This window comes from Idiotropiscis lumnitzeri, chromosome 7 (assembly GCF_059441095.1).
Source record: "Idiotropiscis lumnitzeri isolate Australia: NSW breed Sydney's pygmy pipehorse chromosome 7, RoL_Ilum_1.0, whole genome shotgun sequence".
NCBI classification, from domain to species: Eukaryota; Metazoa; Chordata; class Actinopteri; order Syngnathiformes; family Syngnathidae; genus Idiotropiscis; species Idiotropiscis lumnitzeri.
This window is the reverse complement of record NC_142397.1, coordinates 3,876,034-3,898,607: the sequence shown is the minus strand read 5'-3', so window position 1 is coordinate 3,898,607 and position 22,574 is coordinate 3,876,034. Positions and strand designations below refer to the sequence as shown.

Sequence of the window (22,574 nt, the reverse complement as noted above, 5' to 3'; positions counted from 1 at the left end):
TTCTTCCAGGCCAAAGACATAAATGTAGACTGAACTATTGGTGCAACGATTAATCGACAACTAATCGATTATCAAATTAATCAATAATTATTATATATCATTTTCTTCCTCTTTTTTCTACATGACTGCATTACACTCTACTGCCTCCTTGTGGCCAAGCACAGCACATTAAATTGCTGCATGAAATCATGTTGCTTAAATTCTATCATTCTTTACGGTCAATTATGTATGTTTTTATTTTTAGCATTTATAAATTATAGTAATTTTTATTATAATAATAATTTATAATACTATTTTTTATTTTTTTTAGGGGTGAGGCTGGAACGAATTAATGACATTTACATACATTGACATATGTGTATTTTTTTGAAGCAGGACTGTATTCCCTGTGGGCAGAACGGCTTCCAAATCCAAGTTAGAACGGCTCGTGTTGGCCTTTGGAGATTCCGCTCGCTGAAAAAGGGGAAGAAGTCGGCGTACCAGACACCCGTGGGTGCTGATATTCACTTTCAATCATTCATCAGCGGATTCTTGACCACCTCTGTTACTCTTTAACCGCTCCAGATCTGAGATAGCCACTTTGTGTGTACTCTCCCCTTCGCCAAAACCGGTGGGAGCGCTACCGAGGAGTTGAATGATTAAGCCGAAGCTGTTTTCCTCAGCCGAAGCTGCTACGTATCTTTTTTGGGAGGTCGGGGGGGGGGGGGGGGGTCTCCATCAGAGAGTCTGACAGTTTGAATTTTGCGACTCCACCCTCTGTCGCCTATATGAGCGAGCGGGCATTTTGGCGGCACAACGACAAGACAACGAGACGACATGCCGTCGGCGGGATTGGAGATACTCGGAGTGGTGCTGGCCGTCTTGGGATGGATCCTCGGCTTGACGTCGTGCGTTTTGCCCATGTGGAGAGTGTCAGCCTTCATCGGGGTCAACATTGTCACGGCGCAGACCATCTGGGAGGGTATCTGGATGAACTGCGTGGTGCAGAGCACGGGCCAGATGCAGTGTAAGATCCACGATTCCATGCTGGCCCTCAGCGGCGATCTGCAGGCCGCCCGGGCTCTCACCGTCATCTCCATCGTGGTGGGCCTGGTGGGCATCCTGGTGGCCATGATGGGCGCCAAGTGCACCAACTGCGTGGAGGAGGAGCGGGCCAAAGCCCGGGTGATGATCGGGGCCGGGGCGGCGTTCATCCTGGCGTCGGTGACCCAGCTCATCCCGGTTTCGTGGTCGGCCAACGCCATCATCATGGAGTTCTACAATCCCGTCATCCCCGAGGTCCAGAAAAGGGAGATGGGTGCGGCTTTGTATGCCGGCTGGGCCGCCGCGGCCTTCCTGCTCCTCGGTGGGGGGATCCTGTGCTCCAGCTGCCCCCCTCAGCCCGAGAAGAGGTACGGGCCCCCGTCAAAGATCATATACCCAGCCAGCAGATCCATCCCACCGAGCGGCTATGAACAGAGAAACTACGTCTAATGTGACTTTTAAGGACAGTTTTGAACGTTGGGCATTTGATTGTTTTCCAAACTTTGTCGAATTTACTGAATTTTTAAGATTTGCTGTTTGTGAATCTACCTGGTCCCAGTTAATAGGAAAGTAGTAATTGATGTCAAAGTTGTCATTTGGAACGACCCATCTCAGCTGATTAAGAAATTTGTATGTCGACAAAAGCGTCCTCGCAATTCCATTGTAATTTTCTTTCAAAATCAAATTAAGGTAATGTTGGAAGATACGTTTGAAGTGTTTTCTGATCATAGTTTGCGGCATATTTTTGGGTTGAAATCAGGCCGATACTGATACCGGTATCTGTGCCGTCTGGGATCAGACTCGAAAAAAATGCTACAATCTTGGCATAACTTCTTGGAAGGTGTCATATCGAAATGGTTTGAGAAAACACAGATGAAAACACACACGTTGTTTTGTTCGCTCGGCAAAATGGATGATGAACTCTGCTCCGTTATTCTCGAGTCGCGTCCTTGGCTATGCTCCGCCCCGCTTGAGCCAACGGCATGTTATATTAGAGCGGAATTTATGCCACAATCCAGAAAAGTTTGCTTTTGAACAATTTTTTCACATTTTCCACCACCATTACAAGACATTATTGAGTATCGTTACTTGGTATCGGCGACTCCAGATATTGTTAGTACTTACGTTTAAAATGCTGTTAAAAGAAATTAGCAAGATTTTTGGGTCATGTCAATTAGTCAATTTTTATTATTATTATAAATTCGCCGTTTTTTTTTTCTTCAAACTAAAAAAAAAAAATGTAATGTACACTACAATTATTTTGTATTAAAAATTTGTTTGGATGGTTGAATGACTGACTCGTCATTTTGGACCTCAGTCAAGATTTTGTCTGAGGCCTCTTCAAGCTCTCCACCCAGATGAATGGAGGCTCCCAAAGCATCAGAGCAGCCGTCGACTTGGTTGTTTGCTCCCAGATAACAAAAACGTCCGTCTACTTTGTCAGCTCCTCAACAAAGGACTTGCTTCATGGTTGAGAGAAAGGAGGGGGGGAGTGGCGAGGGGCGAGGGGGGGGGGGATGGGGGGGCGTCCATTTCTAGAGAGACGGTCACTCCGCCAAAGAATTCCAAGGGCATCCCGCAGACAGACACTGATTTAAGGCCATCACACTCTTTGCTCGCATGTGAATGCTCCAAGAGTGACCGGGGCAAGTTTGAGAACGTTCCAGAGTCTTGTGTGAGTTCAAAATAAAACAACAACTCATGCTGTATACGTTCCAAGAGAAACTTCTGTAAATGCCGTTTCTTTAACGGTATGATATTTGTTCCTTTAAATCCCAAACCAAATTGAAAATTCCTTCCTTCCTTCTTCACGTCCAACCAATCAAATGCTCTCTCGGTGATCACTCGTACTTATGCGGCCTTCCGTAGTGACTGACTTGAGCACAATATTTAATCAAATGGGGATTGAGGCCTTTATTGTTTCGGGACAATTGCATGTTTCCAACTTTGTGGATGAGGAAGATTTACTTGGAAGTTACAACTAACACGAGCGTCATACTAACCTCGACAAATGCCAAAAAGTGTGCTGTTGTAAATATTTTTCAGGCACCCTATGCAATGGAAATGCTGACAAATGATTCACGAACACAAATGAAACAAACTGGAGGAGGAAAGAAGGCTTGAGGTGACTGGATGTAAAAAATGGTTTCCAGGTTAGCTGTGGTTAAAAAGTAATACCAATTTTATTTCCAGCATTTTCGACAAAGAAGGAGCAAGTTTTCTCCCTCTGTCTGTGGTTGCCATGGCAACTCGCTCACAAGACACGTTTTGCTTTCCTTTTTCAAATCCAGTAAAGCCCTCTATTTTTTTTTCCTCATCTGCAGAACATTTGTTGCTTTTCAAGTACAGTAAACATTTTTTTTAAGTTCACTTGTATTTAACGTAAGAACAGTAAATGTGCGTTTTATTCATAAAACCGCAGCTTCTGTACTTGTGAATTTTTACTGTAATTTACTGAGAGAGCTGTTTTTGAAGGGGTACTTGGTGTAAAAAAATAAAATAAATAAAAATAAATTAATTAATTAATTAATAAATTAATTTAAAACAAAAAAAAAATGTATATATATATATAAATATATATATATATATATATACGTTCTCAAGAGGTCCTGAATGATTCCTCTATACATACACTTTTTTTAAAAAAAACACCACATAATAATTCCTCACCACTTCTTTTTGCTGACCCCAAAGCTCCGTCCGACGGACGGCAATTTAAGAACCACTGCTCTACAGACGACTTGCTCAAAGCCAAAGTGTTATCCGCCTTCCACATTTACTTACGTTATAGAAGGCCTCACTGCGGCCCAGCGGGCCCATTGTGAAAGCCGAGAGTGGAGTCTCTTCTCCCCCCCCCCCCCCTTTTGCGGTGATGTCAGCTCCTCCAAGGACTCCTCCCATCCACCTGACCCTACTTTATAAAGCAAAGTGCTCCCATCTGGGCAGCACACACACACATACACACACACACGGCGCCAACTTGCTCAAGAGTTTCTCTGGCGTGACGTTGGTGGACAAGCCTGCAGGATGTCCGTCGGCCTGGAGTTGCTGGGCATCTCCCTGTGCATCCTGGGATGGATCATCGGCATCGTGGCGTGCGCCCTGCCCATGTGGCGGGTGACGGCGTTCATCGGCAGCAACATCGTGACGGCGCAGATCATCTGGGAGGGCCTGTGGATGACCTGCGTGGTGCAGAGCACGGGCCAGATGCAGTGCAAGGTCTACGACTCCATGCTGGCCCTGTCGCAGGACCTGCAGGCCGCCCGAGCCCTCACCGTCATCTCCATCCTGCTCGCCATCATGGCCGTGTTGATCGCCATCACCGGCGCCAAGTGCACCAACTGCATCGAAGAGGAGGCCTCCAAAGCCAAGGTGATGATCGTCTCCGGGGTGTTCTTCATCGTGTCGGGCGTCATGCAGCTCATTCCCATCTCGTGGTCGGCCAACACCATCATCCGGGACTTCTACAACCCCTTGCTGACTGACGCTCAGCGGCGGGAACTGGGCGCCGCGCTCTACATCGGATGGGCGGCCGCTGCCCTCTTGATCCTGGGCGGCGGACTGCTCTGCTGCTCGTGCCCGCCCAGCGAGACCCGCTACAATAATTCCCGAATGGCGTACTCGGCCTCCAGGTCGGCGGGGGGTCAAGGGTTGGAGAGGAAAGACTACGTGTGAGCGAGGACGCGGACACAAAGACTGGAGGGAGAGGATGGAAAATTCAAACAATCGTCGTTTTTCTGTACATTTCTAACCTGACTGTAAGTCTCACATGCGACTTGCTTAATACTCACTAATGACTGATTAGACAAATGTTTCCCAAACTTGATTGAGCCAAGGCTTCTATTTTTAGAAATATCTCAAAGCACACCACCAAACTTTAGTAGACAAGAGCAGCATTGAGGTGGAATTGAAATAATTTTTTAATTGATTTTTTTACATTAACGATGACTAACTTGGTTAATTGTACCTTCTGCCCTCTCCACTGTAAAAAAAAAAAAAAAAAAAAAAATGTATTTTTTGGGGCCTAAATCGTAAGTTCTGTAGTTCTGTAAACAATTTTCACATTAAGAAAATTTTCAATATTTGGTTGATTTACCCAATTAAAAATGCTGTGGAAGTTTCTTGCCTTGAAATTCTGAGTTCACTCAACATTTTTTTTTTTTTTACAGTATAGTTAAAGAGCATTTAATTTTTGTTTGTCGCTTGAACCAATCATGGTTGAGCCGGCATCAATTTTGAGTCCTCAGTGAATTAAATTCATCTGTTTTTTTTTTGTTTTTTTTTTTATGAATCGACGATTTTGAGTCTTCATTGAACCTGACATCAATTTTGAATACCTACGAACCTCATGTTTACGTTTTCGTAAACGTTGAGGACAATTTCGAGTCTCGAGTGCAGTTTTTCCCAACTTTTATCGATTATCACCACCAAACAAAAATGTACTGCATCCTGAAATAATCAGCATGAAACCAGTTCTGTTGAACGCGAAGCTATTATTCTGCCATCTAGTGGAAGAACATTTCATAGCGCCGTATGTCACGATATGTCACTGGCATAGATTGAGAGATGAATAAAGATACATTATTTGCTGTAAATAAATCATTTCTGCACCATTCTGGGGAAAAAAATCTGTTCTGAAATTGCATTTTTCTTCAATTTTAACATTATTTCCTGCAAATCGCTTCTTAAGCATAAATTGAACGACACTTCAAAAGTTGCCACAATTTTCCCTAATTTCTGATTTCGTATTAATTTTGCTGCGAAGAATATATTTAACAATTAATTGCAGGGACAATTATGTATGTTTGTTAAAGTGACGATACTGTACATTTATGTTTTTTTGTTGTTTTTTTACAGTTAACAACCCAATTCGGTATATTTTTGGCTTTGGGGGACCGTTTTTGTTTTCATAGATAGATGAGCAAAGATACATTCATCGGCACAGACAGAACTTTCGCTGCATCCGTGCTGAATATTTTGATCCAGACGTCATGACGCTGCCTTAAATTTCCCGAATGCATTCCAAGACAACTTGAAATAATCCAGCGGGGGTTATCGACCGGGATGTGTTTAATAAACAGGGCTGTAAAAGCATCATGAATCGAATTTCATGACATGTTCTGTGGATGACGCCGCGTGAACGGATGTCCAGACTACAAACATTGTCGCTTTTCTGTGCTTGTATCTTCTGACAATAAACATAATCATGTTTTAATTAAGGTACAATGATTTATTTTTTTTTCTTGAATTTTGCCATAACATCTGACATTCAATACTGGGTTTTGGGATCGGTTAACAGGCGCTGAAGTTCCCCGCAGAGACCTTTAATTTTATGTGTCGATAAATCATGGGACACCTACTCAAATAAAGCGCTTTCATTGAGGAGAGGAGCGCTCGTTTGTGGAAATGGTAGGAAAAAAAGTGTATTCGCTTAAGTTGAAGGTGAACAACGTAAGACTGCAAAAAGTTCATTTTCAGGGAGAGGATCCTTTGGACTGCTGCGGATAACAAAAGTCTAAAACTGTATATGAATGGAGCAAAAACTTTACATATGCAAAATGCAAAATTGAACACAATTTGGTTTGGGGAGGTGTGGCAACTCTGGTCCTCAAGGGCTACTTTGACTCATTTTTTATTTGTTAAACTCAAAATTGCTTAACGACCTCCTGATGACACGAGCATCAGGTGCAACTGTGGGTTCAGTATCTTGCTCAAGGGTACTTTGTCATGCTCACAAAAGCCGGGATTGAACCCACAACCTTCAGGTTTCCGACGTCCCCGGAGTTAGATGGTAAAAAAAAAAAAAAAAAGAAATAGAAACAGCTTTGAGTGTGATACAACCACAATAATGAACATATTGTTCCGTCCTGTTATGTTCGTTTCTCAGGAAGAACAAAAATATTTCTAGGACAACTCATTCAGGGAATGTTTAACAATTTTAAAGTGCCCAAAAAAAAAAAAAAAGGCATATTTGATTTCCAATACACAGTCGGTGATCTCATGAGGATGTGTCGCTAATAAAGCAGCCCGTGAGCGATCGATGTGTTTGGAGCCAGCGTGTCACACCCAACATGTGGCAGGATTCTAAAATATTGATGGGACGACCGATAGGCAAGCGTGTCGAGTTGCGGCCTTGTATCGGTGTCGCCTTCGACAAAGACTTCGTGTGACGTGGCCTCTGTAATTAAAGCTAAGTTGAATGAGATGAACAATTTGAATTTGGAAAAAGTGTCACCATTGATTTCAATGGGATTTTTGTTTTTATGGAAAATGTGGAATTGCGGGAAAAGTGGAAAGTTTTCAATCGGTTGAGAAGGTTTTTCTAAAAAAGTATCAGAATAATACAAATAATATTGCTGCCGAATAGTAGTTTGAACGGTCCTTTAAAGAGTTTAAAAATGTAACCTTAAGGTAATTACATATATATTATTAAATCTTCAATTGTTAAAATTTCCCTCAATGTATTAAATTGTACCTGGTGAGAATTTGATGCCCTAAGCGAAACAACAGAACGAGCCTCCACGCAAACATGACATAGCGCTTTTAATTTCCTGTCCTTTTGCTTAACATATTTTGTGTTTTTGTGTGTGCGTGTGTGTGTTTGTGTTTGTGATCCACTGACTCGAGTCGGACCCTCAGGCATGTTGAACCAGCGAGGTAATCATTGACTTTCACCGCATAAAAGGCAATTAATTCCCAACAAATTTCAACAATTTCACCCAAGCGTTTTATACGTTGTTTAATTCTAAAAATTAAATAATCCGATGTACAAACAGTGAGTTTATGTGTCTTAGTTCTTTTAGACGAGGCTCTGCTCACATTAGGCTGGCTCTGACCAAAGGAGACTGCTGACAAGTGGTCACATGACCGAAACTGGGGAATGTTGAGGGCAGAGAGGTTGCCTGGCACCTGAAGTTGGAATGAAAAGGAAAGCCCCTCCCCCCAGGCCCCCTGAAAACACACAAGCACACTATGTCTTCTCCCGGACACTCAATAAACGTGCTCAGATACAACAGCAAGACTGCTACTTAATTCTACTGAAGCAATAAATCTTGTTTTACCATAGTAAAGTTTGCTTAGCTTAATGCTAACAAAGAATGCAAAATGCCATAGATGGGCTAATGAATACCAAAGGCGTTGCAATGTGATGGCCTTGAAGCAATGTCGATTTTGAACACAAACATTGGAACGACACACATTGCCAGATGATACTCAGAGGCACGTATTCTTTATCTTCTGGAAAGAACAACTTCGGTACTATGACTGTGGCACATTGATTAGTGAGGATCTCCATTTTTTTATACTGCCCCCACATGGCCAAGACTTCAGAAGGAGCAGCACAATGTCAATAAAAACAAATTCCTATGCAATCTTAAAGACTGCTATTTTTTTTATTTAAATAATACATTACAAAAAAATGAACTGTTTATTTAACTGATTTAGAAAATATATCTAATGATGTGTGATTCTCAATCTACTTTTCTGATATTTATCACAGGTGCTCCACAAGGCTCAATGCTAGGTCCTGTTCCATTCACAGTCTATCAATAATGTCAGATCCTGCTGCGATGCTCATCATGCTCCAAACACTTCTCAGCGTAAAACCTCAAGGCAAATAGGACCAAATACATGATTTTCTTAAAGAGAAGTAGAATTACAAAAAAAAATAGATCCGTCCATTACCAAGCAAACGGGACACAGTCTTAAAAGATTTAAAGAACACAAATATTTGGGCTTCTGGTTACATCAAAATTGATTTTGATACACTCATATGGAAACAAAAATAGAAACCAAAATAATTTTGCCCGGCCATGAAGGAGCTGGTGGAAGCAGCTGTTTCCTGATGGATTATGATGACATTATCTCTAAACATACCTCTGTCTCCACACTAAAACCAACAGACTGTTTTTCACTCGGCACTTAGATACATCACTGTGGAACGCTACACCATCAATGAGTCCACTTTAACAGCAAAAAAAAAATGCATGTCTGAAAAAAACAAACAAATGAGAAGCTCAAGTACAGACAAAGAAGGGAGGACGGAACACAGTGTGATGACTTTGTCGGGTCAGATTGTACCAATGACCTTTATATGTGTGTGTGTGTGTGTGTGTGTGTGTGCGCGTGTCTGGGTGTGTTCTGGTGGAACGTCGGGCCCATTAGCTCAGCGCTGCAGAGGCAGATGTGAGTTAATGCCTGCTGATAAAGCTTTTGGCCAGATGAAAAAAGGCATAAAAATCCCTCCCTTAAATTCCAGCAGCCAGCACAGATAGCAGCCCAGCGCCGTGACGCTCGTGTTGGGACGATAGCTGTATGAAAGACCAGGTTCTTGGTTTAGAAAAAAAAAAAAAGAAAAAGAAAAAGCAAAGGGAACAGAACCTCTGTGACCTTGCAGAGTAGCCGTTGGTGGATGAACAAATGAGTTCACAATGCTGCGATTGAGGCAAAACATTGAAAGATCTTTACTGCCCTCTAGTGGTCACACACACACACACACACACACACACGAAGGATGTTAACCAAATCCCGTGGAGAAAATTAAAAAAAGTATTAGCATTAAATCCAGAAATTCTACTGGAACTAATCGATTCGCAGCACGTGTTGTGTATGAAAATAACAGAGTTCAAATGTCACAAAACGTCACAAACAAAATGAACACAACCAGTACATGTGAATGAAAGTCAGTTTTAATTACCTTTCTATTATGACAGACACTTAAAAAGGTGAAACAAAAGTGGTTAAGGGAAAAAAAGAAGGGTGAAACCTTAAAAAAAACACACGCACACACGTTGAGAACAGACCCCCGATATCATCCATAATTGTGCAAATCAGTGCGACCCACATTTTAATTAATGAGCAAAAAAAAATAATCTAGTGGCACTCAGACGTGACCTTCACAGCTTCTCCTCGCCGTCGCTGAGAGTGTAGAAATATGCCGGGTCCTCCTCGTAGATGATGGCCACGGTCTCGCCAATGTCGCACATGCTGGCGCTGCTCTGGATGTACGCCTGAAGGGAGACGACATTTTGAAAAATAGATACACAGCTGTGCAACACCATCTTGACAAAGACAGAGTGTGAGAGTGACAGAAAGAGAGAGGGTGTGTGTGAGTTGTGTGCCAGTGGGTGATTGTGTGCGCATGTGTTAGACAACGGTTGGTCGTGAGACTTTTGAAGGAGTGTGAGAATGTGTGAGAGGGAATATGTAAGGTGAGAGAAAGTGAGCGAGAGTGAATGTGTAAAACAGATCGTGACAGAGTCAATGCATGATAGTTTGGAAGTGAAAATGTGAGCAATGTGTGAGAGACAATACATGAGAGTGAATGTTTGAGAGACACTGAATCCAAGTGAGTGATGTGATATGATATGATAGCATTGTGTGAGATGTGGCCTGTGAGTGATTGTGTGCGCATGTGCGAGACAGCGTGTGGTTGTGAGATATTTTGAGAGAGACACGTGAAAGAGTGTGAATGTGAGAAAAGCATGAGAAAGTGCTAGTGTATGATAATATGAAAGAGTGAACATGTAAGATGTGAGAGTGTGAAAGAGTGAATGTGTATGACAGATAGTGAGAGAGTGAAAGCTCGAGGCTCGAGAGATAGTGAGTGAGTGAAAAAGTGAGAGATGGTGTGTGAGATTGAATGTGTGAGAGGCATTACGTGAGAATGAATGTTTGAGATAGTGAGTCCAAGTGAGTGATGTGATATGACAGTGTTGTGAGAGTGCATATGAGTGTGATTGTGTGTGTGTGTAAGATTGTCAGTGTGAGAGTGACCATGTGAGAGAGCAAGCTCACCCTCTCCAGGAGCTGCAGTCGTTCTTCAGTCATGAGGTTTTTCTGTCTCAGCTGACTGACGACGTTCTCCAGGGCCAGCAGCTTGTCCAGGTGGCGCCGGTGCTTCTGCTGCAGGACCTTCACCTTTTTCTGCAGCTCGGCCACGAGCGCTTCCAGCTGCTCCATGCTCAGGCGGTGCTTGTGGTAGCTAGCACGCCCATCAAACGAAACCACGCATAAGTCACCGTTCGTAATCCCCCTCTCCCAAGAATTTTACCCACACACTTTCTCTTATCCCTTCAAACACGCACATACACACGCCCACACTCTCTCACTCTTCTCACCAGTGCTCCTCCAGTTGGTGGTCTGCATCGTCGTCATCTTCCTCCTGAGGGTCGTAACCTCCGTCCGCCTCAAGAGGGAGGGCCAACGATGGCGGTGGCGCGTGCTTGGACACAATAGGCAGCGTGGAAACGATGGGCTCAGGGCTCAGAGCGGACGATAGCACCATGTCCGAGGAGACCAGCATGTGGCCAGGGAGGACGTTGGGTATGGACTCCAAGTAGGCCATGACCTGAGTTTGGCACGACCCCTCCGCAGGCATACCTTGGATGCTAAGTCTATGGGCGGGGGTGAGAAAGGCGTCCACCAGCTCTTCTTGGCAATCGCTGGGCAGCAGAAGCACCTCGCCATCGTGGTGCCCGTCCACTGGCTGCATGAAGGGTGTTAATGTAGCTAGCGAAGCTAGATAAGGGAGGTTCGCGGCCGCGTTTGACCCGCCCACCGCAACCCACAGACTGGGGTCCTCTACCAAGATGGCTTCCCTGCGAAGCACTTTGGTTTTCTTCTTCTCCTCATTGTCATCCATCACTTTGCGTTTCTACAAAGAGGCAGAAGGTTGTGTATGGAACGAGAGGAATTAAAAATGTTGCACGTTGTAAATAGAACTATTGGATTGGAAATGTAACAAAGGGATTTATACAGAACTTGTGGACGAGACAAGCAACTATGGAATCATAACATTGGAAATGTGAATCAGAATGTTAGAGATGGAACTGGTCGATTAGAAAAGTTGGTCAGAAAACGTAACAAGGTTGTCGCGTCTGGTCACGCTTTGTTCTCGTGTTACCTCAACTCTCCGGAAGATGGTGGGCACGGCGTCGCTCTCGAGGTAGCGAATCCCCCAGCGTACCTTGAAGCATGATGACGCAAAATGCTCGTGGCAAATGTACTGGTGCCGAGAGGGGGTCCAGTTGCCCCGGCCGATGTTTCTCAGCCATAGCTGTAGCCGTTCGGGATCCCGCAGCGGGAACCTAGGACCAAGTACAAAATACAGATATGGAAAAGGTACTTCAGAAAGGTAACCAAAGAATAAGATTAATGTAAGAAAAGGTTGTGAACTGGTAGATTAGAAATGCAACAAGAATAATATGAAAACAATATATTACAAATGTAGCCTAGCTATTTTTTGGAACAAGTAGATTAGAAACGTAACAATTTAAATGGTAGCCATATAATCTGAAGATTCGAAATGTATGAAAAAAATGAATATGGAACCAGTCGATAAGAAATTAAATGTGGACTAAATGTAACAATTGGTGACGCAGATTACAAATGCAACAAAAATGAGTGCTACTTTGTTAGAGTATTCCCCAACTCCAGAAGTAACACGTCACGTCAAGTATCTCAAGAATAAATAAAAGTGACTTTACCGTGACGCGAAACTCCAATCTCAAAGGTCAAAAAACAGAATGCGTACAAATCCTCAAGTGGGTCTTAAAAATAAAAAACCCTCAGTGGTTTTATTTTGCAATAAATATGTCAAATATACATTGAATGAGAATTTTAAGTTTAAAACACAACAACAACGAAAAAAAGACGCGCGGTCACCCAGACGCCTGTAAACCGCTTCACATCAAACGACGTTTATCCAAAGTGTCTTACTTGTAAAAGCTTTTTCGGTCGCTACCGTTCGTCGAATCATTCTTACAGTTTGGTACCGAACAATATTTGGGCATGTTAGGCCTAATCGGCGTCGTCGACGTCGGGTCAGCTTTATCTTGACAACAAGGTGAAACTCGTGCAGTGTTGTCAACACGGTGCGCATATTGACGCGACCAGATCAGCTGATTGATGACGTCATATACAGGCGACCGACAATTTGGCGCCAGTTGTACACCTCGAAGATTTTTCGTGCTTTGGATTTCATGTATTGTTATTTTTGCCCGCATTGTAATGATAGACTTACGTTTTTTTAATTGAATGACCGTTCTGCATAGTAGTAAGCGGGGTATACTCGACGGGTTGCCAGCCAGTGGCATTTTTTTTTCAAAAGCTCTGATTACGTTAATGAAAAATTGCGAAAACAGACCTTTTAATGTTTGTAAACAATACAAACCAAGGTACCCCCGGTGGCATAGAGTCAATGACTATGATTGACGTGAACTGAAAATGATGTCAAGCCATCGAATCTTGTGGGTGAGGTAAGTAACAGTATGTACAAATGTTCAAAATGACTGCACATCAATACATTTAAGTTTTTTAACGGTTCCCCCAAACACACACGTAAATAAGGACACACGCATTTATAAAATCTCTGGACTGATTTTTTTTAATTATTTTTTTTCTCCAAACATTACATGGAATCATATATATACATACACATGAGTGTATTTATTTACCTAAAAAGTAGAGGGTCATTAGACAATGCGGCTGTGCGTTTTCAAGACAGGGTTACATTTTGGACGTTTTTACTTTCTTGTGTGTTACTGGGGTAATCCACAATTCCGGGTGAAAAGTTGGGTGTTTGGAGAGTGGGGGCAGTGTGTGAGCTGCCAGGGTGAAAAGATGGAGGGGGAGCAGCAGTATCTTCCTCCGGAAGAAGAAGCAGCAGCAGTGCAAATTAAACATTGACCACGTCTGTTCTAGCTAACACGTCAAAAATGGCAAACAGCACCTCGTGTGAACCCAGAGTCAGTCTCTCTTTTCGAGCTGGGATCATAACGTATGGAGATCTCGTATACCTGAAAAGTAATACATGGAAAAAAATGACGTACTGTTAAGAAACACTCTGACGAAAATGCCGCTCTTGAACCATCTTGGATGTGCGCACGTGCTAAACTCTTTGAGAGTCGCTCCTGACTATCATTCCATTACAGATCTTTGGTACGGACCAGATAGGTGATCCATTTAAAATAGGTGAAACAAAAACTTCGGAGACACATCCGGGATTCTGAGTGTTGAATTCATGTACGAGGCAAGCAAACGGTGGAAGTGTTTTCCAGTTTGGAAGTGGTAACCTTGTGGACCAGGCGGCGGGGGGTTTAAGGGATCTCCCTCATAAAGCGAGGGGGCGCGGGATCCCTTAAGCCCAGATGTGAGTTGGGGAGCACTGAAGAGCGTGAAGTGTGACGCTTCCGGTGGGCTCGGCGGACCGACTCCGTCCAAGGTCTACATCATCCCCAGCTGCATTAGCGTGTTGGCGTACGCCATGGGCTTGACATTCGGATGAGGCTGGAAGGCAGAGTGAGGGAGAAGAACGGTGAAGAACGAGCACCATGCTTCGACATTTCAAATGGCGTTTTCACCCCATGGAGTGTAAATCTACATGATACTGACCACGGCAGTGAACTGGTGGAACTCTGGCTTGAGATCGGATCCCCAGAGGTGGATAAAAGCTCCTTTGTTTCCCATCTGGTCACTGTGCAAAGGCAGAAGACGGCAGACTAATGTTAAGGGCCAGCCACGCTCAGTCACCCAGGAAAAAAAAAAAAAAACGTGACGAGGGGTGCTCACCAGTAGTTGGGTGCCGAGAAGACGGTGATGCACTTCCCTGAGTGAGTGACTTCATAACCCTCCGCCTTGACTTCGTGACTCCGGATGATGAAGTCCAGCTTGTTCTGGTCCAGGAAGCGGTCTGTCACGTCAGGCCCGAACTGGCAGCTCACACCTCGCTTGCTGATCGACCGGCCGTTCTGCATCAAACACACACGTGTTCAGTCCTTCATTAAGTCATACGGAAGAGAGGGGCATGTTACAAAAGCCACACGAGGTTCGAGGGCAGCGCTGACCTGAGGCTGGGGGTCCGACCAAAGGAGGTCACACATGGGACCTGCAAGGCACACGAGAAAGCTGTGTGTTAATGAACAACTCACAAAGACACACAAGTCAGTGCACAAACACATGCGAGCATACACACACACACATCACTACACGTGTCATCACATACTCATGCCATATACACACGCACACTGCACCTGAGTCTGGAGGCTGTCTGTTCCTCTCGATCTTCCTGAGGTCCTCCAACGTGACGCCGTCTTCACTGAACAGGCCGCCATGCATCACCTGAGTCACAACAAAGTCACATCCTGGTTGTTCACTACTTAACTCATTCACTACCAGCCAAGAAAAAAAATGGATCTTTGACGTCTTAAACCGTCAATGACAGTAAATGAGGTCAAACACTGAATTGTGTGACTAAAGAAGGTGAATCCTGACAGAAACCACAACAGAAGACAGTCCACTCATTCCAGTCTTGTACTGCAGATAAAACCGTCAATTATGCCCCTTCCGTGATTGGTGTGGTGCATTTGAGTTGACCAGAAGGCACAGAAAGTGAAGATTCAGATAGCTACGTTTGCCAAGTTGTCGCATTAAAAGAAAAAAGGCATTATCGTGGGGCGAACTCTGTAAATGTCCGTTTCCACATCGTGGCTGCTTACCAGTATTTTGCTGTTGATGCACTGCGCGAGCGGCAGCCACTGGAAGACCTCGCTGAACAGCTGGAACATCTGCGCCGTGTACTTGGCCTTCACCTCGCCCTCAAAGCCGTACATCTGGTTCATGTTGTCCGTCTCGTGGTTACCTGCGGGTCGGCCGTCTTAGGTTATCGCTGCGCCCGGCAGAAAGCCGAATGGGCCGACACGTGCTTCTGCCTTAACGCTCACCTCGAAGCAGGTAAAAGTTGTCGGGGAGGAGCAGCTTGAAGCCAAACAGGGTGAGGATAACCTCGACGGAGAAAGAGCCGCGGTCCACAAAGTCACCATTGAACAGCTGTGGTCAGCCCAGTTAAGAACATTTTTGCAAATAGAAATACAAGTAAATACAGTGGTTGCGTTGATAAGAGGGTTGTAAAATTGTGATTGATGCTAACTCTTAGCATGTCAATGGCATTTTCCATCCATGTTAGCATTAAGCTAGCGGGCCGTTCGAAAGCTCAACACTTTTAACTCCATAACCCAATCGTGTTTGATGTTCTCCTTGAGAGGAAAGGTCAACTGGGAGCGGCATACGAACGTGTGTAGAATCAGAACGCGACCACCTCCGCCTCAACTTTGTTGCGCTCGTATGAAACATAACCCGACGGAAGGATTAGCAACATTCCGAGACAAACAGGATACGTAGGGATTGCTCTCCGATGGCAGGCCGTTCAACTCGAAAATGTTGAGGAGATCGTAGTACTGTCCGTGCGTGTCGCCGCAAATGGTCATTTTTTCTGCCTGAAACACATCACATTTTGATCGTGGGGGACATGTACACAAACGGGTATTTACAATCACACCAGTGGACATTTTAGAGCCTTCAAATATCATCAGATTTTCACAATGGGGAAATATGACACCACCAGAAAAGCTTGTGATCCAAAAAAAAAAAAAAGACTCCTCACCTCTTGTATTGTGACTTCAACGAGACTTGGGAGTTTGGATAAAAGCTCTTTCACTTGGACTAAAATCTGCAAAAGAGAAAAGTTTACGCCACGTCTGCTCATCTGTCTCGGCGCTTTTCAATGAAAGCGACGCCTTACCTGATACGCGCACTTTCTGTGCAGTTTTTTCTGCTCTTTGAACCAGTCCATCATTTCCTTCATGAACTTCAGCGTGACTTTGCCCTCTTCCAGTTTGGGGCCCGTGTAGTCGTCCTCGATGGCTGCGACACGAGAGCGCCGTTATTTCAGAGCGAGGATGTCGCAAACGCTTCAGAATCTGCACATTTGCCATACGCATCTACGCCGAGATATCAGTTAATGCTTATATGAATTCCAGGCAGAACATTTGACTGTTTTACATTACTTTGTCCTTTAGTAGTTGCTTAATTTTTCAGAGAGAAAAGTTTGCAAAAATCTGCAGATTTATTTTTTTGGGAAGGGGAAAGAAAGTTAACGGTCATATGTTGTGTTGAAGGAGAAGAAAAATAAAATAAAACAATTTAGATTTTTGCAGATTTGAATAGAGCCAATAATCCAGTTGGGCCCTATTATAAAAAAATATATTTTCACATACTGTTGGAGTTACATTAAATGAAATGATAAAAATAATGTCTGGCAGCAAATGCCCCCCCACCCCACTTACTCATGCTTTCAATGTCCAGCGAGTCGACGACTGACTTTTTGATCTCGTCGCTGGCGATGGCTCGCTCGAAGGCCTTCTGCTTGACGATTTTATTACATTCCTGGTACTTCATTTTCGCGTCCTTGTCGTTCGGTCGAACGCGCACTACCTGTCATCAAACAACATACATTCAAAAGAAGCTCGTTTGATTTTAGTCTTCCTGGAAAATAGGAGAGGCCCTGGTGCAAAACAGTGAGTGAGTAACAACCCCTAAAATTTGAATCACCAAACAAAACTGCATTATGACTGTAAATGTGAATGACTTTATTTTAGTCAGACTTCATTGGAAAAACAATTTCGTGAAAGCGATTGCAAAGGGCTTCAAGCCAATTACTCTTAATATGCCAACACAAGACATGACACCGACATTCGCACGCTCGATACTTTGGCATCACAACGGGATTAGCGGATAATCCCCTCTTTCTAAATGTGCAGATTAGCTGCGCGTAGACCTCGTGAGGCCTTTCAGGTTCCTCTTGTGCAGCCCGCCTTACCGTCTCGTAGTCCTTGAGCGCAGCCTTGAATTTGCCCAGTGCCATGTTGGAGGTGGCCCGTCGGTAATAGCCTTTGATGTAATTCTTGTCAATATCCAGGGCTTTGGTCGCATCCGCCAAGGCGTAGCCGTAGCACTCGGTGCGCAGGTACGCCAGGCTGCGGTTGCTGTAGTAGATTGCATTGGATGGATTGAGCTCCAAGGCCTCCGAGTAGTACTTGATTGCATTTTCATAGTCTTTATCTGTCAAACACACAGACGTAGTATAACAGGATGTGCAATTGTGTTGTAATTGTAGAAGCAAAGGATACTTTAACACAAACACTGAAGCAACACAAGAAAACTAACATTTGCACCACAGTATATTTAATCCATTCATAATTCTATAAATAAGTGATACACTATTGCAGTGATTCCCAACCACTATGCTGTGTGACATCATCAGATGTGTCACGGCAGTTATTAATTATTTAGTTATAATGACTAATGATGTATCTTTGTTCATCTATCCATGCCAGCAAATTTAAGTGGCAACCAGAACAATTAAATCCCTTCTACTAGATGGCAGAAGGTACATTTAACCTGAGCAGCCACCCATTGCCGTTAATGAAACGGAATAATAGCTTTGTGTTCAATTGAACAAGCCCAGGTTTCTCACAGAGTAAATACGTTGAAACACGTCCATCATATGAAGATGTATTATATTATATAAGGGTATACTGTGAGTTGTTTTGGCGCCACTTTGTTGACTCTGTGTCTAAGAAGTCTGTTGATGTGAGTTGAGGAGTTTCCAAGTACCGTAACAAAACTTGAGGTCTGATCAAAGACAAAATGTCACCTAGATGGTTTATGCAATAGCTCGCCCTGGGACTGCTGCTACCTTGGAGGTCTGCAAAATTTTTGTTTTAAATTTTGTTGATGGGGAGGGACCAAAACAAACAAACCAATTACTAGTCTGTATCATTGCTCTGGGTCAATTAACAGCTCTGATATAATTAGCTGATCAGCATAGTTACTCAAATATTTACAGTAAGAAATCAATAGCAATTAAAAATATACCAATGATTGCTAAAATCTGTCAATTTTTTCTTCCAGTTTGCAAAGATTGCCATGGCAAAGGTCACAGGCTCAATCCTGCAAAGTAAACATTTTTTTGTGTTTTTTCAGAGACCATAAAGCACATTATCTTTAATTTAATATAATTAAATTTTTCGGAGAATAAAGGGATGTATTCTAGAATAAAATGAGGGATATTACTCTATTATGCACTGGTTAAAATGCGACTTTATTCCCTTGTTACACGTGTACCTTAATATTACGACTATCTTAAAAAAGGCAACTTTAATCGCATAAGATCACGACTTTTTAAACCCCACTTCGAAAATAGGTAAATATTCAACTCCTATTGTATTGAGGGAGCATGGTACACATGTGTATTGGCGTACGGTAAAGAAAACATTTAAGTGTGGCCAGCCCAGTAATATAGATTTCATTGGCGACGAGAGACGCCGCTGATCACATGAGAGTTCCGCTGATTAACGGAATATTCTAGCAACTTCTGCGCACGCCAAGTAACGTCGATTGTGCTAAAAATCTTGCCAAAAAATCGGCCATGTGGATGAACTACCGATTCCGGTCCAAAGTGACAGTGAAATGAATTTGACTTGCACGGGACAATGACTCAAGCGGTTTAAGACGCCGTTAGCAGGAGCTAGCCGAGTGGGCTAACCGCTTTCAAGAGTCCAATGAATGGGCTTCACGCGTTAGCATTTCTCGCTAGCATAGCTTCACATTGACGTGAAGCTGTGATCGGGGACGTTTAAAGGGCAACATTTAGCCCCCCGACGGGAACAGTGGAGACGCTCTCGTCTGCGTTCGGTCGCCGACTTGACAGCGCTGGCAGCTTACCTTTAAAGTATTTATTCGCCTTCTCCTTGAGTAGCTCGGCATCGCTAACTCCCTCCGCCATCTTCTCCACGCTGCCGTATTCCGACGCGTGCGCCATTGACGGACTGTCGCAAAGGTCGCGAAGTGGCGACAATGATTTTTTTTCTTGCTCCAGCAAAACTAACTTTTTTCCTGAAGTGTGTTTATTTCGATGAAACAAGTCAAAATACAAAAATATAAAGTCTTAACTAAAATCACAAGTGAAATCGATGACTGTGTTCATTAACACTGTCAATACCACCGATGTACGACACGATCCACACAGGTATAGTTTTTTTTAATATTAATATTTTTATTTTCAAACAAATGTACGTTGAATATTTAATAGATTAATAGGAACTGAAAACCGAAGTAGTCATTGTATTTCGCGTTATAAACCAGCAGGGAGCACTATTGACATGGAAACTTTTCATTATTTCACACTGTTGTTGAAATTGCACGCAGAATGAACGTGTCAAGTCAAACCTTTTCTAGACTACAAAACACAAAAGTTAGACTGTATAAAAGGAAACTAATATTGTACTTTGTTTGTTTTCTCCCTGTTTGGTATATTTTAGTTGTGCATTTTGTTACCAACCAGTAGGGAGTACTAAAGACATTCACCAGGAACCCTGGAGCATGTGAAAAGCTAAACTAATAGCAGTACTGTGTTTCACAATCCTATTTGAGCCAAGCCCCATCACCAAACAAAATATATATAAACAATACTGTACTGAAATATTTTTATTCATTAAATCATACTTTTTTTTGGACAGATTAAGTCTTATTGTATAAGAAAACAGTGGTTCGGAATCATTGACTAAATATACCCAGAATTGACCACATTTTAAAATTGTAGTTCTAACCATATCGCTTGCTAAGATTACACTATTAATTTGAAGGAAATGTATGCATTGAAAATTGCTGTGAAATGACATTCAAAATAACAACAACAACAAAACAAGCCTGTGAACGTCAACAAAAAGTACTTCTTCACACATTTTTTAAAATTTGGTCTTCTTCCAGGTGCCTCCAAGCGTGAGGATGTTGCTTGAGAAGTTTCCTGCCATCAGTGCACAGCAGGTGGCCTCTGGTCTCCACAGATGTCGGAGTGAAGGGGACAAACAAAGCGCAGGTGTGCAACCACACATGCACACATACACTCCACAAGGTTAGGGATATTGCGCTTTCGGGTGAAATATCAGGATGGCCCTAAAATGCACTCTAACCTTTACAGGTGAATTTAATTTGGTCCTCTAACCTTTTTAATGTCTGTCCAATTGTTCAATGTTTCAATATTTTTTAACACAAATTGCTGTCCTCTCTTAAGGAAACAGTAAATCGTGCAGAAAGTAATTGGACGTGCAAAGAAGGTTAAATTAAGTTCACCTCTCAGGATTTTAGCGTACTGTAGGTTCATCCTAAAATTTCATCCGGAAGGCAAGTATCCATAATGTTGTGTTCACACATGACATCAGACACACTGTTGCCTTAAAATAAGTCATCTGCGCAACCTAAAGCAGAGAGGCTCGCTTTTCCACGCCACAACTCCACTGGACAGACTAATGAGAGTGGCGCCCGGGAAGAAAAAGGCAACTTTTGATTTAAAAGTTTGTGGTTTTCTTCCTTAATGAGAAGTCTATGTGGAGTTTCATAAATTACTATGACATTGGAGGAGTATGGCCCAGTCGGCTCTCCTTATTCTGACTCATAAAGCACATCCCGGAGTCAAGAGTAAGAGGCCCAGCAGCCAGGTGAGTCACTCCCGGTGACCCCCTGGTGAACACTCACTAACCCCACAGTGTGAGTTCACTAACTTTCCCTTAAGCCAGAAGAGCAATGACTCGTGTCTCCTTCCGAGTCATGTAACCAGAGGTGCAAAAGTACTCTCACTCCGTGCTTTAGTAGAGGTGAAAAACATACAGACTGAAAGGTCCTTACCGGTAGGTATAAATTCAATTACAGCGAAAAGTCGATTTAACGGACTAAATGGGGGCAATGTTCGTCTGTTACAGCAGATTGTGTGTTAAATCGAAGTACATTCTTTCATGGGCGAAATAACAACATATACAGTACAAAATTATTTGTACTTTTTGTAGCCTAAAAATATTTTATCCAAATTTACCTCATTGATTTGTGGGAGGGAGAAGTCTCATTAATGCCTTCAATTTTTTTTATTCTGTTGCAGTCGTTCTTCTTACAGATAAAAACTATAAAAAACAAAAAGAAAAAAAAAACACAACAACCACCAAAAATAGCAAGCTCAAAAGACATGTCCACTACTAACTTGGATTAACGGCATTTCAATTCCTTTCACTCGGAACAATTTATTTGAAACATCAGTAAATTGAGTTTCTTGCTTCTTCGCGGGACAAATTAAGATACCACTTTGTTTGTAACTTCCCACCTCTGCATACAGCGTAACATGTCTCCTGTCTCATTTACTTGTTGCTGGGGGGAAAAAAACTAAGGTGGGACAGGAGCTGACGTGAACACCCCACGCGAGAGTAAACACAGACAGTGAGTGGGAGAGACGGTGTGGGAGGGATTCTGGCAAGCCAGGTTGCGGAGGAGGAAGATTGCTGTCCTCTCGGGCGCTCGATGCTCCAGCGCTGTGCCTCTGGGGGGTCCTGAGGAAGTTAAACAAACATAAAGGGAGCGAGCGTACACAGAGACAGATGAAGGTTGCCGGGAATGTGAGTGACATTCCTGGGCTGCGGGCCAGCGAAGGATGAGGCCTTTTGATTGAGGGCGGTATACATTACATAGGGTTGATGGGGACCTCGTCACTATTTATTATTGTGCAGCACGGAAAACCAAAGCGGAGTTGTCTTTTCTCTCGACTCCCCCGGGGCTGTTTTTCAGAGGCTTCCTCTGCTAAACTGAAAGATAAGATGAGTTTTCCAAAGTTTACATACTTTACGGATCCCAACTTATCTTATCGCTGGTTATGCAATCGTAAATACTTGATC

General features: G+C 43.2%; 5 protein-coding genes across 6 annotated transcripts in view; 3 read left to right on the top strand and 2 right to left on the bottom strand.

The window, feature by feature from the left end:
- Positions 1-734: 734 nt before the first annotated feature.
- On the top strand, positions 735-2,240 carry LOC148333135 (claudin-4-like). Its single transcript, XM_088301274.1, has one exon. The coding sequence runs from the start codon at positions 817-819 to the stop codon at positions 1,471-1,473; it is 657 nt and encodes a 218-aa protein (XP_088157400.1). The 5' UTR covers positions 735-816; the 3' UTR covers positions 1,474-2,240.
- Positions 2,241-3,971: 1,731 nt separating this feature from the next.
- LOC148333134 (claudin-3-like) lies at positions 3,972-6,242 on the top strand. The gene has a single exon (XM_088301275.1). The coding sequence runs from the start codon at positions 4,051-4,053 to the stop codon at positions 4,696-4,698; it is 648 nt and encodes a 215-aa protein (XP_088157401.1). The 5' UTR covers positions 3,972-4,050; the 3' UTR covers positions 4,699-6,242.
- A 3,450-nt stretch (positions 6,243-9,692) lies between these two features.
- Positions 9,693-12,899, bottom strand: LOC148333133 (THAP domain-containing protein 5-like). Its single transcript, XM_088300770.1, has 5 exons — positions 12,742-12,899; positions 11,927-12,110; positions 11,142-11,677; positions 10,819-11,005; positions 9,693-10,031 (listed from the first exon to the last, which is right to left on the bottom strand). Exons 1-5 carry the CDS (start codon positions 12,813-12,815, stop codon positions 9,918-9,920), a joined length of 1,095 nt encoding a protein of 364 aa, XP_088156896.1. The 5' UTR covers positions 12,816-12,899; the 3' UTR covers positions 9,693-9,917.
- An 893-nt stretch (positions 12,900-13,792) lies between these two features.
- On the bottom strand, positions 13,793-19,712 carry ppp5c (protein phosphatase 5, catalytic subunit). The gene is made up of 13 exons (XM_088300200.1): positions 19,585-19,712; positions 17,678-17,919; positions 17,145-17,292; positions 16,601-16,722; positions 16,463-16,528; positions 16,197-16,295; positions 15,744-15,849; positions 15,519-15,661; positions 15,054-15,141; positions 14,868-14,908; positions 14,593-14,771; positions 14,416-14,497; positions 13,793-14,310 (listed from the first exon to the last, which is right to left on the bottom strand). Exons 1-13 carry the CDS (start codon positions 19,679-19,681, stop codon positions 14,248-14,250), a joined length of 1,476 nt encoding a protein of 491 aa, XP_088156326.1. The 5' UTR covers positions 19,682-19,712; the 3' UTR covers positions 13,793-14,247.
- The window catches only part of LOC148333130 (cyclin-dependent kinase-like 1), a 34,363-nt gene continuing 31,461 nt past the window's right edge, over positions 19,673-22,574 (top strand). The window contains exons 1-2 of one of the 2 annotated variants that reach the window (XM_088300204.1): positions 19,673-19,888; positions 20,629-20,737. The gene's annotated coding sequence lies outside the window, so the exon portion shown is untranslated. The remainder of the gene's footprint in view (positions 19,889-20,628; positions 20,738-22,574) is intronic. The other variant, XM_088300202.1, reaches the window with a different exon arrangement.

What these genes read in the sequence shown, in the direction of transcription:
- LOC148333135 (XM_088301274.1), top strand. Translation starts at nt 817, where the DNA reads ATGCCGTCGGCGGGATTGGAGATACTCGGAGTGGTGCTGGCCGTCTTG.
- LOC148333134 (XM_088301275.1), top strand. Translation starts at nt 4,051, where the DNA reads ATGTCCGTCGGCCTGGAGTTGCTGGGCATCTCCCTGTGCATCCTGGGA.
- LOC148333133 (XM_088300770.1), bottom strand. Translation starts at nt 12,815, where the DNA reads ATGCCCAAATATTGTTCGGTACCAAACTGTAAGAATGATTCGACGAAC. An exon ending in GACCGAAAAAGCTTTTACAA is followed by an intron (nt 12,111 to 12,741) that starts GTAAGACACTTT and finishes ACTTGGTCCTAG; the next exon opens with GTTCCCGCTGCGGGATCCCG. An exon ending in CCATCTTCCGGAGAGTTGAG is followed by an intron (nt 11,678 to 11,926) that starts GTAACACGAGAA and finishes GCCTCTTTGTAG; the next exon opens with AAACGCAAAGTGATGGATGA.
- ppp5c (XM_088300200.1), bottom strand. Translation starts at nt 19,681, where the DNA reads ATGGCGCACGCGTCGGAATACGGCAGCGTGGAGAAGATGGCGGAGGGA. An exon ending in CGCTCAAGGACTACGAGACG is followed by an intron (nt 17,293 to 17,677) that starts GTAAGGCGGGCT and finishes GTTTGATGACAG; the next exon opens with GTAGTGCGCGTTCGACCGAA. An exon ending in CATCGGAGAGCAATCCCTAC is followed by an intron (nt 15,850 to 16,196) that starts GTATCCTGTTTG and finishes GGCTGACCACAG; the next exon opens with CTGTTCAATGGTGACTTTGT.